The 11119-nt window shown below is 55.3% G+C and overlaps 4 protein-coding genes across 4 annotated transcripts; 1 reads left to right on the top strand and 3 right to left on the bottom strand.

Moving 5' to 3' along the window:
- Window positions 1-33: 33 nt before the first annotated feature.
- Window positions 34-1231, top strand: MONBRDRAFT_35343 (uncharacterized protein; the record flags this gene model as incomplete). Its single annotated transcript, XM_001751014.1, has 6 exons — window positions 34-70; window positions 225-260; window positions 345-390; window positions 527-645; window positions 719-897; window positions 1049-1231. 6 exons carry the CDS (start codon window positions 34-36, stop codon window positions 1124-1126), a joined length of 495 nt encoding a protein of 164 aa, XP_001751066.1. The 3' UTR covers window positions 1127-1231.
- Window positions 1232-2130: 899 nt separating this feature from the next.
- On the bottom strand, window positions 2131-4931 carry MONBRDRAFT_34814 (uncharacterized protein; the record flags this gene model as incomplete). Its single annotated transcript, XM_001751015.1, has 6 exons — window positions 2131-2604; window positions 2773-2964; window positions 3072-3273; window positions 3764-3896; window positions 3982-4748; window positions 4803-4931. 6 exons carry the CDS (start codon window positions 4929-4931, stop codon window positions 2396-2398), a joined length of 1632 nt encoding a protein of 543 aa, XP_001751067.1. The 3' UTR covers window positions 2131-2395.
- A 473-nt stretch (window positions 4932-5404) lies between these two features.
- Window positions 5405-6722, bottom strand: MONBRDRAFT_30574 (uncharacterized protein; the record flags this gene model as incomplete). The annotated part of the gene is made up of 6 exons (XM_001751016.1): window positions 5405-5506; window positions 5675-5830; window positions 6043-6096; window positions 6217-6296; window positions 6388-6497; window positions 6658-6722. The coding sequence occupies 6 exons, from the start codon at window positions 6720-6722 to the stop codon at window positions 5405-5407; spliced, it is 567 nt and encodes a 188-aa protein (XP_001751068.1).
- A 299-nt stretch (window positions 6723-7021) lies between these two features.
- Window positions 7022-11119, bottom strand: MONBRDRAFT_39385 (uncharacterized protein). The gene is made up of 16 exons (XM_001751017.1): window positions 10944-11119; window positions 10738-10780; window positions 10541-10613; window positions 10285-10432; window positions 10124-10177; window positions 9882-9980; window positions 9647-9801; window positions 9486-9557; window positions 9198-9337; window positions 8856-9089; window positions 8656-8755; window positions 8431-8569; window positions 8208-8315; window positions 7790-7888; window positions 7566-7714; window positions 7022-7438 (listed from the first exon to the last, which is right to left on the bottom strand). The coding sequence occupies exons 1-16, from the start codon at window positions 11010-11012 to the stop codon at window positions 7222-7224; spliced, it is 1899 nt and encodes a 632-aa protein (XP_001751069.1). The 5' UTR covers window positions 11013-11119; the 3' UTR covers window positions 7022-7221.

Consider the following 11119-nt stretch of genomic DNA (forward strand, 5'->3'; position numbering starts at 1 on the left):
TGGCGTCGCTTCCGCTCCTGCCAGACCGCCACCATGTTGTCCGTCAAGCGGCTTGCCAAAGAATACAAAGGTGCGTCCAGCCAAGGGCTTGGTATTTGAATCAAGCCTGGTTGAGCACCATCAGGCCTACTCGCGCATGTGTGTATGCTCATCGGCTGTGCCGTTTTTTTTTTTTTTTTTTTTTTTTTTTGGTTGTTGTTGCATCGACCGGCTTGGATTCGTAGCCATGATCTCCGATCCCCCACCGGGCATCCTGGCCGGTACGCCCCCGGGCCCCAGTGTTCTCCAGTGGCCTCCAGCCAGTGTGGCTTGGCCCCTCACGCAACTCGTCATGTCTGTCATAGCCCCTATATCTGAAGACAACTTTTTCGAGTGGGAAGCCTTTATCACGTAGGTCTCCTCTGCCTCGGGGGCCCGTCACCTTTTGACGAGGACCAGAGCAGCCTCGTCACCGCACTTCCACCTCTCAATTGTCACGCATCTCCCTGCGCACTCATCCCCCTTTTGGTAAACGCACTGCCGGTAGGGGTCCTGACGAAACGCCATTCGAGTTTGGGGTCTTTCGCGCCATCCTCAAGTTTCCGCCAGACTATCCCAACAACCCGCCTTCCATGCAATTTACCACGGACGTTTTTCATCCCAACGGTGCGCGTCTGCGTCCGTCAAGCAGTCGTGCCACCACGTTGCCGCCAGCTCATGACAAGCGACTGTGCTTTAGTGTACCCGGATGGCCGCGTGTGTATCAGCATTCTCCATCCGCCCGGCAATGATCCCTCGGGCTACGAACTCAGCTCGGAGCGCTGGTCACCCGTTCAAAGTGTCGATAAGATCCTCCTGTCCGTCGTCAGCTTGCTGGCCGAACCCAACGATGGAAGCCCAGCCAACGTCGATGCTGCCGTACGTCTCTCGTCTCGATGAGCCCAACCAAAAGCTAATGAGATGAACCCACACAGAAGAAAATAAGATGAACCCAACCAAGGAACGGAGGCAGTGGAAGGAAGAAGCATCGTTCCAACACCTCACGTTGCCGCCCCTGTTGGTTGTATAGAAAATGTGGCGAGAGGACAATGCAGAATTTCGGCGCCGCGCCCATGCCTGTGTTCGGGCCAGCCTTGGCTTTGCCTAACCATCTGGCCTCACTTTACTACCGAGCTTTGGTGGGCATGTCATATCAGATGGTCCTGAGGACCCTTGTGTACGTGCGACTGACCATGTACCTTGTGCTCGTCTTTGTCTATGTGTCAGCGCACGGTCAATTGAAATGAACAGAGCATGGGGTTCATCTATTCGGCCTGCAACACGGGTCTCAAGGCAACGAGCCGCGCCTCTTCACACTCGTACGCGCAAGTCTACGGAGGATCATGGGATCATACAGTGTTGGGTTACGTTGCAGCCTCCCACTGTTGCATTGCCACTCTTGTAGCGCTTGCAGGCTCGATTCTCGGCATGCTTAGGCAGAATAGCCACATGGCATTTAGGAGTACCGCGCACCCGGATGCCATGGCCGAATCACAAACCAAGAAAAGTCGCACGACGGCGATGCATTGGCTCGTGTGGCCGGAGGCGTACTTGAGGACAACGGCGCCCGTAAGGAGGTGGTCAAGGCGTTGGTGGCGGTGAAGTTGGGCGAGGCGGTTGAGTTATGTAAGGCTTGCACTGGCCGTTCAGGGATGAAAACGGCGGCAGGTAGTCCAGCGCGCCCCACGCCTTGGTTATGCCGCCTAGACCCCCTGCCCTCTGATTCTCAGCAGACGCCTGGTCATCTCACTCCAGTTCAAGAGGACACAACACTATAAAAGGGTTTCGAGGTTGGGAGACTGTGGGGGTTAAGGAAGGGCGTGTGGTTGCATGTGTGCCGTGTGTCCTGCTCAACCGGAAAACTATTTGGTCGTGGGCCAGCACTGATCCATGTGAAAAGCGTGTGGTGCTTCCGACGACTGAGACTCTAGCCTTGTTGCGATAAGACGGCATCCACGGCGGCCGGTGACCCGTCTGGTGTCTTGCATTTCGTTGTACCAAAACAGCGATCCATCGTCAATTATTTTTAAAAGCACAGAAGGCGTCAATGAAAAAGAGAAAAAGAAAAAGAAAAAGCAAGAGGCAGGCCTAGGATTAGCCCGGCCCAGCCAGAGGACATGAGCCGCTCAACATGATAAACATGCATGTGCGGCAGAACAACACTTGCAAGCAAGGTGATTCCCCACCCTGAACAACAAGAGGGGCGGGAAACGGTGGAAGGTGAAAAGAAAAAGCAAGTCTCAACAGCCTGAGCCGGCCAGACCTGGTGAAACTGACTGAAGGAGAGAAACAAGGAACGGAAAAAAAAAGGAAGAAACAGGAACAGTCATAGAAAAAAGGGACCGAAAGGTCGAGGCTCAACGTGCACCAAAGCTTGCTAAATCATGCCTGCCCCGCCACGACGGACAGCGTCCTCGGGAGAGCGATATGAAATGTTCTTCGAGTCGATCGAAAGCAGACCACCCGCCACGAGGTTCAGCATGCCCGCAACCATGGGAAGGTAAAAGGAATAGCGCTTGTGAAACTTGGATGGAAGCTCGTTCTCCATGGCCGCGAAAATGCAAATGCCAATCAGACCGAGGACGCCTGTATTCATGCGGTTAGGACGTGAGCCGAAGCAGCCGGAGGACAGAAAAAAAAAGCAAGGGTTGCGCACGGTTGCAATGGCAATCAAGGATCCAGGAAAGCAAGTTTGGGCCCATGGCAAGCTCATTGTCATTGCTAGAGCCCAGGGAAGGCAAAGTTGTGACATACCGGCGCCCAGGGTCAGCATGGCAGCATGGTTCATGGTCACATGATAGCCTTTGCGGCCGAGCCCAAAGATGATCAAGACAATGGCCGCAAAGGTGGCCAAAATGGCAAGAACCAAAAAGGCAGCCGTGGCTTCTGTTCGGGTCACCATGTTCAGATCTGTTTGTCCAGTTGGCTCAAACTGATTGTCCAAGTCTAGGAAGGAGGTTCGACGAGCAGATGCGGGTGAGGCTCCGACGATGAAGCTCACCAAGAATCTTGAGGTGTCGGGGGTAGGCAGATGCCAGGTGCAAATCACGTACAGGGCTGGCAGCGGCGCGAGCAGTACTCAAATAGACCGAGCTCATAGCCTCGGATCTGCGTTTCATCGGGGTCGGCCACCGACCAGCGGCGAGTGCCGAGCCCCACGCCATAAAAGACGACACACAACACGTTGATGGCGCAGGCCAAAAAACCCGAGCCTGAGATGTCAATGCCCTGCCAGCATTTCTCCGATTTCCCCATCTATGTCAAGCAAGATGATGATGAGTTGTGAGTTGACCCACAAAAACTCGTCGCCCGAGATGCATCGGGCCGAGACAGCCGGCTGCACAGATCCAGCTGGGCATGTTTTGCGAGAGCGCCCTACTACTGACCTTGACGGTGAACACACTGATAGCTGTGCAACACGCAGGCACAGCGTCTCCAACAGAGAAATGTGTCAACAAATAGTCTCCACCACGGTCGCTCAGACGACGCGCGCGTGTGCGGGACGTCCAATCTGCCCTGCCGTTTCGGACCCGCCCCCGCTCGCTCGCTCGCTCGCTCGCGCGTCCTTTTTCAACACAAAATAGACAGAGAGACAGAGAGAGACAGAGAGAGAGAGCGAAAACAAAAAGAAAGGGGATACTTTAAGCAATTACAGTTGGTAGCAAATCTTCGGAATTGCTATGGGAAGAAACAACAACATCAACAACACCAACAACACAGGTCCAAGCTTCGAAGCGAGCCGGACTGCCGGCTCAGTGGTGGGCGCCTGGCTGAGCCGTTTGGCGCCGTAGCGCGGGGCGTAGCATTGGCTTTCTGTCATCAGTCCCAGCTGCCTGATGCTGCCCTTGCTTGGATCAGCGCAGCTTTGAATGGCATGACTGGCATGTTGTCATATTCACATTTCAATTACCAAGTGCGTGCCACCATTGAGTGATGGTCCGAGCCTAAACCTCTCCGTAATACCGAGCGCCGGATGGTCCACTCAAGCGTTCATCGTATAAAAGGGGTGCGGGTGCCGAGTGCGGGTATGCATTCCCAGGGAGGGGATTAAACTGTGGCTGTGGGTGAACGGCCGAGGGTGCGCGACGCAGGGTTGTGCGGGAGTGGGAAGAAGACGGGGCCTCGCGACGGGACCCACGCAACTCATGGGGCTCCATTTCCATCTCCTCTGGCTTGCCCAGGCGACGCTCTAGGCGCTTTTCCACATGCAGGACCCATACTAAAAGCATGAGGATGGCATGCAGGACCGAGACAATGGCCACGGGGGCCGTCACGCGTTGGAGCACGCAGTGGTAGCCTGTCGTGTACTCGAGGCGGAAGAAGAGCGGCCATATGGCCCACAGTAGCGATGTAAACCCGAGGAGGGCGGCGTTGACGCCTGCATTGCGCCGCAGCTCCCTTTGTCGGAGTGCAAAGTACAGAAACTGCAGCAAAAGAGTGGCCAAGGCGACGGCGTAGTAAACGCCGTTGTGGCTCTCGCACAAGCTGTCGCGCAGCCGTGCAAACACTTGTCCCTCGAGCGTTTCGTTGGCAGCCAGTGCGGCAAACGGCGCGTAATAGCCGTCTCCGTAAGACTCACCATCACAGGGTACGTTGATCTGCTGGACAATGTGGGCGTTGAGCCGTTCCTGAAGCGAGATCGTGCTGTTGGCCTCACTGTCCTGGTATAGCGCGCAGTGGTAATTTGTCAAGGACTCGGCCGCGCTCAAGAGCCAGATGACAGCCACACCCTGGACGACGAGGATTGCAAGTGCAAGGGTTTGGCGATGCTCTGGTGTGCGCACCGTGGCTTGCCACAACGACCGCTTGAAACTACCGTATGGTCCCGCATACCAAGTCTCATCGAGGCCATAGGCAAAGCACAGCAATATCGCCAGCACCCATACAATCGTGGCGGCCAACCACGCGGCCATCTCCCGAGGCCCGTCCACCACATACATGACGGCGGTCAAGCGATCAAGCTCTCCGGCTCGGCCTTCCGCCTGTTCAAAGGGAAGAAAAGAAAAAGGGTTTTACCCTTTTGAGTGTGAAAAGTGAAAGTGTGTGTGTGTGTGTGTGTGTGTGTGTGTGTGTGTGTGTGTGTGTGTGTGTGAACAACGTCAGAGAAAATCGAAGCTATTCATTCTTCTAGCCGGGGCAACCGCGCCCCCTCACCCCACTTGGGCTGCTTGCCGAGGTTGTCTGCCTTGTTTGAGACGATTAATTAGGGCTGTGCAGAACATGGGTGGCTGTGTAAGGCAGGGCATCGTCACTCGTCGTGTCTGGTTGGATGGATCGATTATATGAAAGGGTGTGGCCAAATGGGCCAGAGGGAAGAAATGACACCGGGCACTTGGGTACCAGCAGCAAGTGGAAGAACGGCGAGCAACTATCTGCCTTCTCTAGACTAGTCAAAACCGTCCTCGTGCAACAACTCAAGAACCTGGTCAACAAAGTCGTCCGAGTTGGCCTTGTACCTCACGCCATTTGCAATGGCCTCGTTAAAGATCTATCCACACAAAGACCCAGGTGCCACACCGGGTCAAGGCACGCAGCTTGTCACAGCTTGATGCAAAGTATTATGTGCCAACAAATTCTGGGTCCCGATGAAGCAAACCTTTTGCCTGGGGCTTGGCCCCAAGCTCAGGGTCCAGGGTGCGCCCAATGCAAAACTCACCTTGACGACGTTGGTTCCGTCGGATGCCGACGCAAAGTAAAATGGCAAGTTATGCTTCTTGGGAAAGCCAAAGGCCTTGTTGGTGACCGAGTAATCGACATCAATCTTGTTGGCCACCACAATGACAGGAATCTTGGGCCGGTACTCTCGCAGCTCCTGCGGTACAAAGGAAAAGGTGGGGAGTCGAAATGAGAAGCGGGCAAAACTGTGGAGCGCCCGTTGCTTTGCGGCACTTTGCACCACTTTTTTTGCGCGAGTGTGTGTGTGTGTGTGTGTGTGTGTGTGTGTGTGTGTGTGTGTGTGTGTGTGTGTGTGTGTGTGTGTGTGTGTGTGTGTGTGTGTGTGTGTGCATGGACGACTCTTCGTACCTTGTACCAGGTCAGCAAGTTCTTGTATGTGACTTTGCGTGTGACATCAAAAACCTGCAAGAGAACACGCGCCAAGAGCCAGCCGCACCGAGTGTCAAGGCCAGGGTTTGCTTCGCTGTATGTCAAAACGGCCGACAACTGTAGCTGGGCGATATGCGAGGCAATGTAACCAACCAGGATGCACGAGTGTGCCTCGTGGTAATAGGAGGGGTGAACTGAGGCAAAGCGCTCTTGACCCGCAGTGTCCCAAAAGTCTGAAACGAGAGGAACGACAGCATGTAAGGGACTTTCGGCTTCTGACAAAGACATTTCGCAGCTCCTCCACCCGCTTTTGACCAGACGTACCCACGACGACATCCTTGCCCTCGACCTTGGCATTGTGTCGAAAAAGTGTGAGCGCAAAGGTGGAGAGCTGATGGGGCTTGTAGTCGTCCATGAGGAAGCGCTCCACCAGCCTGAGCGCCAAAAAAACAAAAATCAGAAAAACCACGGTCAAAGATGACGCCCCAAGCACGCCCTGCCCTACACGGACAACACAAACGCCGCAGGACTTCCGAGGAAAGGAAGAAAACAAGACGACTCGTTGCCAGATGGTGCATTCAGCTCGACACGTACTTGGACTTGCCGACGGCACTGTCACCAAGGCAGATGACCTTGACTCCATTCTCTGCCGTGGGCATGGCTGCTGCCGCCGTGGCCGAAGCTGCATCCTCCGCCGCCGCCATGGTATGATATGCTATACCATGCCCAAACTATCAGCTTCAACAGACATGCCGGCCCCATCACGCTCCTCCTCACCCAGCCACAACAGTGCCCCGAACGCGCGCACCCTTACCTTGAAATCTTAAAAAAAAATGAAATCAACCAGAGAAAACATGAAAAGACAACATGAAGAGGGAACAAAGATACAACACCAAACCTTTGCTTTGCTCTGAAACAATTGGAAGGTGACATCGGCAAGCTTTTTGGTTCAGTGTGCTGGAAACGTGGATAAATTTATTGGCTTTTGAGAGATAGGAGGGCACCGACTGTGTTGGAACAGCACGTCATGGAGCACGGGGAGACACAAAGACGACTATGAATGTGACAGCCCTGGAGAGGGCAGCTCCGCGACACAAGCATGTGGGAGGCACGGACACGAGAAGAGTGAGTAGGGGATACACGCCCTGAAAGAGATGCTTATTCCAGGCTGAGCTGGTCCATCGGCACCTGGTCTTCCTCCAGACGAGGCTCCAAACGGGGAAGCTTGGGCGAGTTGGCAGCGGATGCTCGAAGTTTGAAGTTTGTGTTTGATTTGGCATCCGGGTCCGGGTACTGATGAGGGAAGACGCGATGCAATGCCTTGACGCGGGCCATATAGTAGTAATCTTGCAATGTCGACCAGCCCAGAAGATCGCTGCAAATGGTGCGGGACACGTTCCGTGACCCCCAAGTTAGGTTTTGTCGGGATACCCGGCCGCGCACGCCATCTGCACCGACCGGACCATGAGCGGCTTGGGGAGAGCGCTGTGTTGTGGACGCACCTGAGACGCTCGGTGCGATTGCGCAAGTTGATGCGCTGGCGGCGATTCAGGCAGCAGAAGTCAAACATGTGCTCGGTCAATTGCTGAATACTCTCCTCTGGTGCCTTGAAGCGGCGATCAATGACGTAGATACCATACTGGGAAGGGTCCTGGGGGTTGCGGGCAGTGAGGCCGAGTAGATGCAGCACGGATAGGAGCATATTGGGCTAGACCGGGCAACCAACCTCGACGTGCTCGCGCAGGAAAAGACCGAAACCACTCAAATCCGACGTGACAGAAGGCACGCCCAGGACGGTGCACTCGGCTGGCGTGTAGCCCCACGGCTCGTAATACGAAGGGAAAACACCCAAGTGGCAACCGCGCACCTTCACAACCAAGCCAGATGCAAGATGAGCTTTTTGGGGCAGCAGGCGTGGAAAAAAAAAAAAATAAATAAAAGGCGGCTCAGTGGAGTTACGTACAAACTCTTCATATTCAAGAGGCATGAGAGGAGACGATGGATTGAGAAACTCGGGGTGGAAGACGACCTTGACACGATCGTAGCGATTGTTAAACAACTGGATCCTGTTGATCAATGACAGCCCCAAAACCCGGCAAATTTGAGAAGAGGTGTCAACATGAAGGTTCGACCCGAGTTGCCACCTCGCGACGTCGTTTGCCATGGCGCACGAACCGGCGGATACAGCCAAGCACCTCATCCTTGCTGTCATCCTCCAGATTGTGTGTGATGACTGGCGGCAGCGAGTCGCGCTAAGCAGCAGTCGGAGACAGGGGTCACGGTGAGTAAAGCTTACACACAAAGTGTGGGGACGTGCAAGGGCATGCGTGGCTGTCATTCAGGCACCAAGCTTTCAAGCCAACACACCTGTGCCCCAAGGAGACCACGTTTCAGCTTGAGAACATCGGTTTGATCCAGCAGCTCGCCCGACTGCGGAAGCTCACCCCGCATGACCTGCTCCAACATCTTGGCCCCCACCTTGCCCTGGATGGTCTTAACGGTGTCCCTGTGATGCAATCATCCAGAACGATCATGAGCAGCCGCCCACGAGCATGAACACCTCATGCATGCTAGGAACGAGCGCCGGCTCACGTCAAGTTCTTGACAACGGCTTGGCCACGCAACGCTTCTACGTTGAAATTGGCGGTCTTTGCCGGCATGATGACAAAGGCCACGACTGTCACATCAGAGCCTATATTAAGTGCCCCGTCGCAAGCCTGAGGTGAGGCGACGCGCCCCGTAGTGCTGGCACTTTGCCAGAGCTGGCTCGAATTGTCAGATACACATCTTACCCGTCTGGCGCAGCATGTGATTGAGGCGGGCCAGGCTCTCAAGGTAGAGGTCACAGCCCTTGTTCACAAATTCATAGCGACCCGCCGTGAAAAAGTACAGCGTCTTATCCAGATCCCATTCATCGGTGATGTGACCGTAGAAGTGACCCTTGACAAACTGGTGAATCTTGGCCTTGCTCTTGGCGTGCAGGTTCTGGAACTCGTGCAGAGCTGAAAACTTGACCACGTTCAAACCTAATCGATGGCATCCGCATCGACGCAGAATGAGTCATGTTCTTTCTGGAGCTTTTGCGCCCCCAGCCGGGGCTGAAACAGAAAGTCGAAGGAGCGCAAATAGCATACCGTTGGGGGTGATGACCTCGGCCTCGCGCTTGAGCAGATGCCGTGCTTCGTAAGCAGTGATCTTGGACACGGTGGTGAAGATGTGTGCGCTATGGCAGCTGCCACGCTCAATGCAGTACCGGTGATAAATTTGACGGTCCCTGAATCAAGTCAAAGCGTGCATAGCAGCAGAGTGGGAAAAGAAAACCGAGCCACGCCAGTGAGAGCGAGCAAGCAATGCCAGCATGCAAGAGCCGAGAAGCAAGATGGAGCGGACGGCGCGCGAGAAGCTGCATGGCGAGAACACACCCTGCTTCCTTGTCCACATCAAAGTAGGGCAAGTTGTTGTAAAAGTCGCACTTGGGGTCGGCGCACAGGTATCTGGATCCAGGACAGAGCGGGTGTGAGCGAAAACGTGCGCGCGGTAGCGAAATGATAACGAGTGCGGCAGAGGTCGTGATTGAGCGTACCGGCCCAGCAGGGTCGCGTGGGTGGTGAAGATGGTGGCAAGACGGAATTTGCGGATGCGGCAGAGGATGAGGCCGACGCCGGCGAGCCATTCGTGAAAGTGAGCCACCACACACTGCTGATGGCTGCCGCGCAGAACCTCAGATTGGTGCAGGTACTGAAAGGGCCGGCACGAACCAACACGTGAGTGCACGTGTAGCGTCGGAGAAAGGCAATGAGCAGTGAAAGGGGTCTGACCTCGCCCATGAACCAGGCAACGAGGTAGCCAAAGATGATGGCATTGTTGGATTCCTTGTCATCCCAGGGACATCCAATACCGGTCTGTTCCCACAAATCCTGTTCAACATGGTAGATCGGGACGGCTTCACGTTAGCAAATTTCTCAACTCGTGTGCGTGCTGCTCAAACTTGAGTGCAATGCGTAGAAATCCTCCACTACCCCAGCAGTTGGAGTCGAAAAAAAAAAGCATTTGGGCTCACCTTTTTCCATTCATCAATGCGATGGCGAGAGGCCTCAATGTCAACCAGGAGTACCTGAGCCGAGGAATGCGCGTAAGTGCATGCTTTTTGAGAGATATTGGCAGCCTGGGGCTAGCTGGGTGCCTTTGGGCTTGCATTGCAGCGCCGTTGCAAAAGCAAACCTGTGGGGCGCCCTCAATCAGCCAGCGGCCGTACACGAGCTGGAGGCCTTGGGAGCGGACGGCATCAAGAGTCGCAGCCAGCACTTCGCTTTTGGGCTCCAGCTCTTCCACATCCGTACGGGCTTGGGGGAAGAACGGGCCGACGCAGCTGGAGAAGCAGCAGCAGCAGAACGTGTGATGAAGCGGGTGTGAGCGAGCCCAAAGACGGGGCCATCATCGCGAGCCTGCGTTGCGAGAGTACATGAGACAAACATACACGTAGTTGCGTTCGCCGACCTCGGCCACGGTTTGTGGCACCTTGGTCTTGATGACGGTGTGAATGCCACCCACTGAACGACGGGGTCGAGTTGGGAAAGACGGGGGAAATGAGAAGGCCAGCTCAACAAGAAAGGCTTCAGGGCATGACGGTGCGGCGCTGTGTGTGTGGAGGGGCGCGGGCACAGCATCACTCACCTTTGTTGCACACTTCCCAGGCGACCTCAAAGGTCATGGGCACCTGCGCAGCCCAAGCAGGGGTCAAGCATCGCATGTGTGGCAAGGATCAGCGGGTAGAGAACAACGGCATGCCAGAGCCGGGGGCCACGGCCTCGGTTGCTGAGCCAGAGCTCCAGCGGAGGCAACCAAGGCTCTTGGAATACCAGTGAACGGGTCACACACACCTCGTTGGTTGACACATCCCCTTCCAGCTGCGAGGCAGCGCGAAGGAGGAGATCCGATGTGCCGGACATGGCCTCTGTTTGATCCACACACTTCAACCGAAACGCGTGCCCTGAAGCTGCCTGTCGTTCCTTGCGCCCTCAATCAACAGGAAGCAGGTGATTCCCGGGCCGAGCCA

This window comes from Monosiga brevicollis, genomic scaffold (assembly GCF_000002865.3).
Source record: "Monosiga brevicollis MX1 MONBRscaffold_79 genomic scaffold, whole genome shotgun sequence".
Taxonomy (NCBI): Eukaryota; class Choanoflagellata; order Craspedida; family Salpingoecidae; genus Monosiga; species Monosiga brevicollis.

Coding starts and splice junctions, on each gene's coding strand:
- MONBRDRAFT_39385 (XM_001751017.1), bottom strand. CDS start 11,012: ATGTCCGGCACATCGGATCTCCTCCTTCGCGCTGCCTCGCAGCTGGAA. Junction 8,316..8,430: donor GTGGTCTCCTTGGGGCACAG/GTGTGTTGGCTT, acceptor ACTGCTGCTTAG/CGCGACTCGCTGCCGCCAGT. Junction 7,439..7,565: donor AATCGCACCGAGCGTCTCAG/GTGCGTCCACAA, acceptor CACCATTTGCAG/CGATCTTCTGGGCTGGTCGA.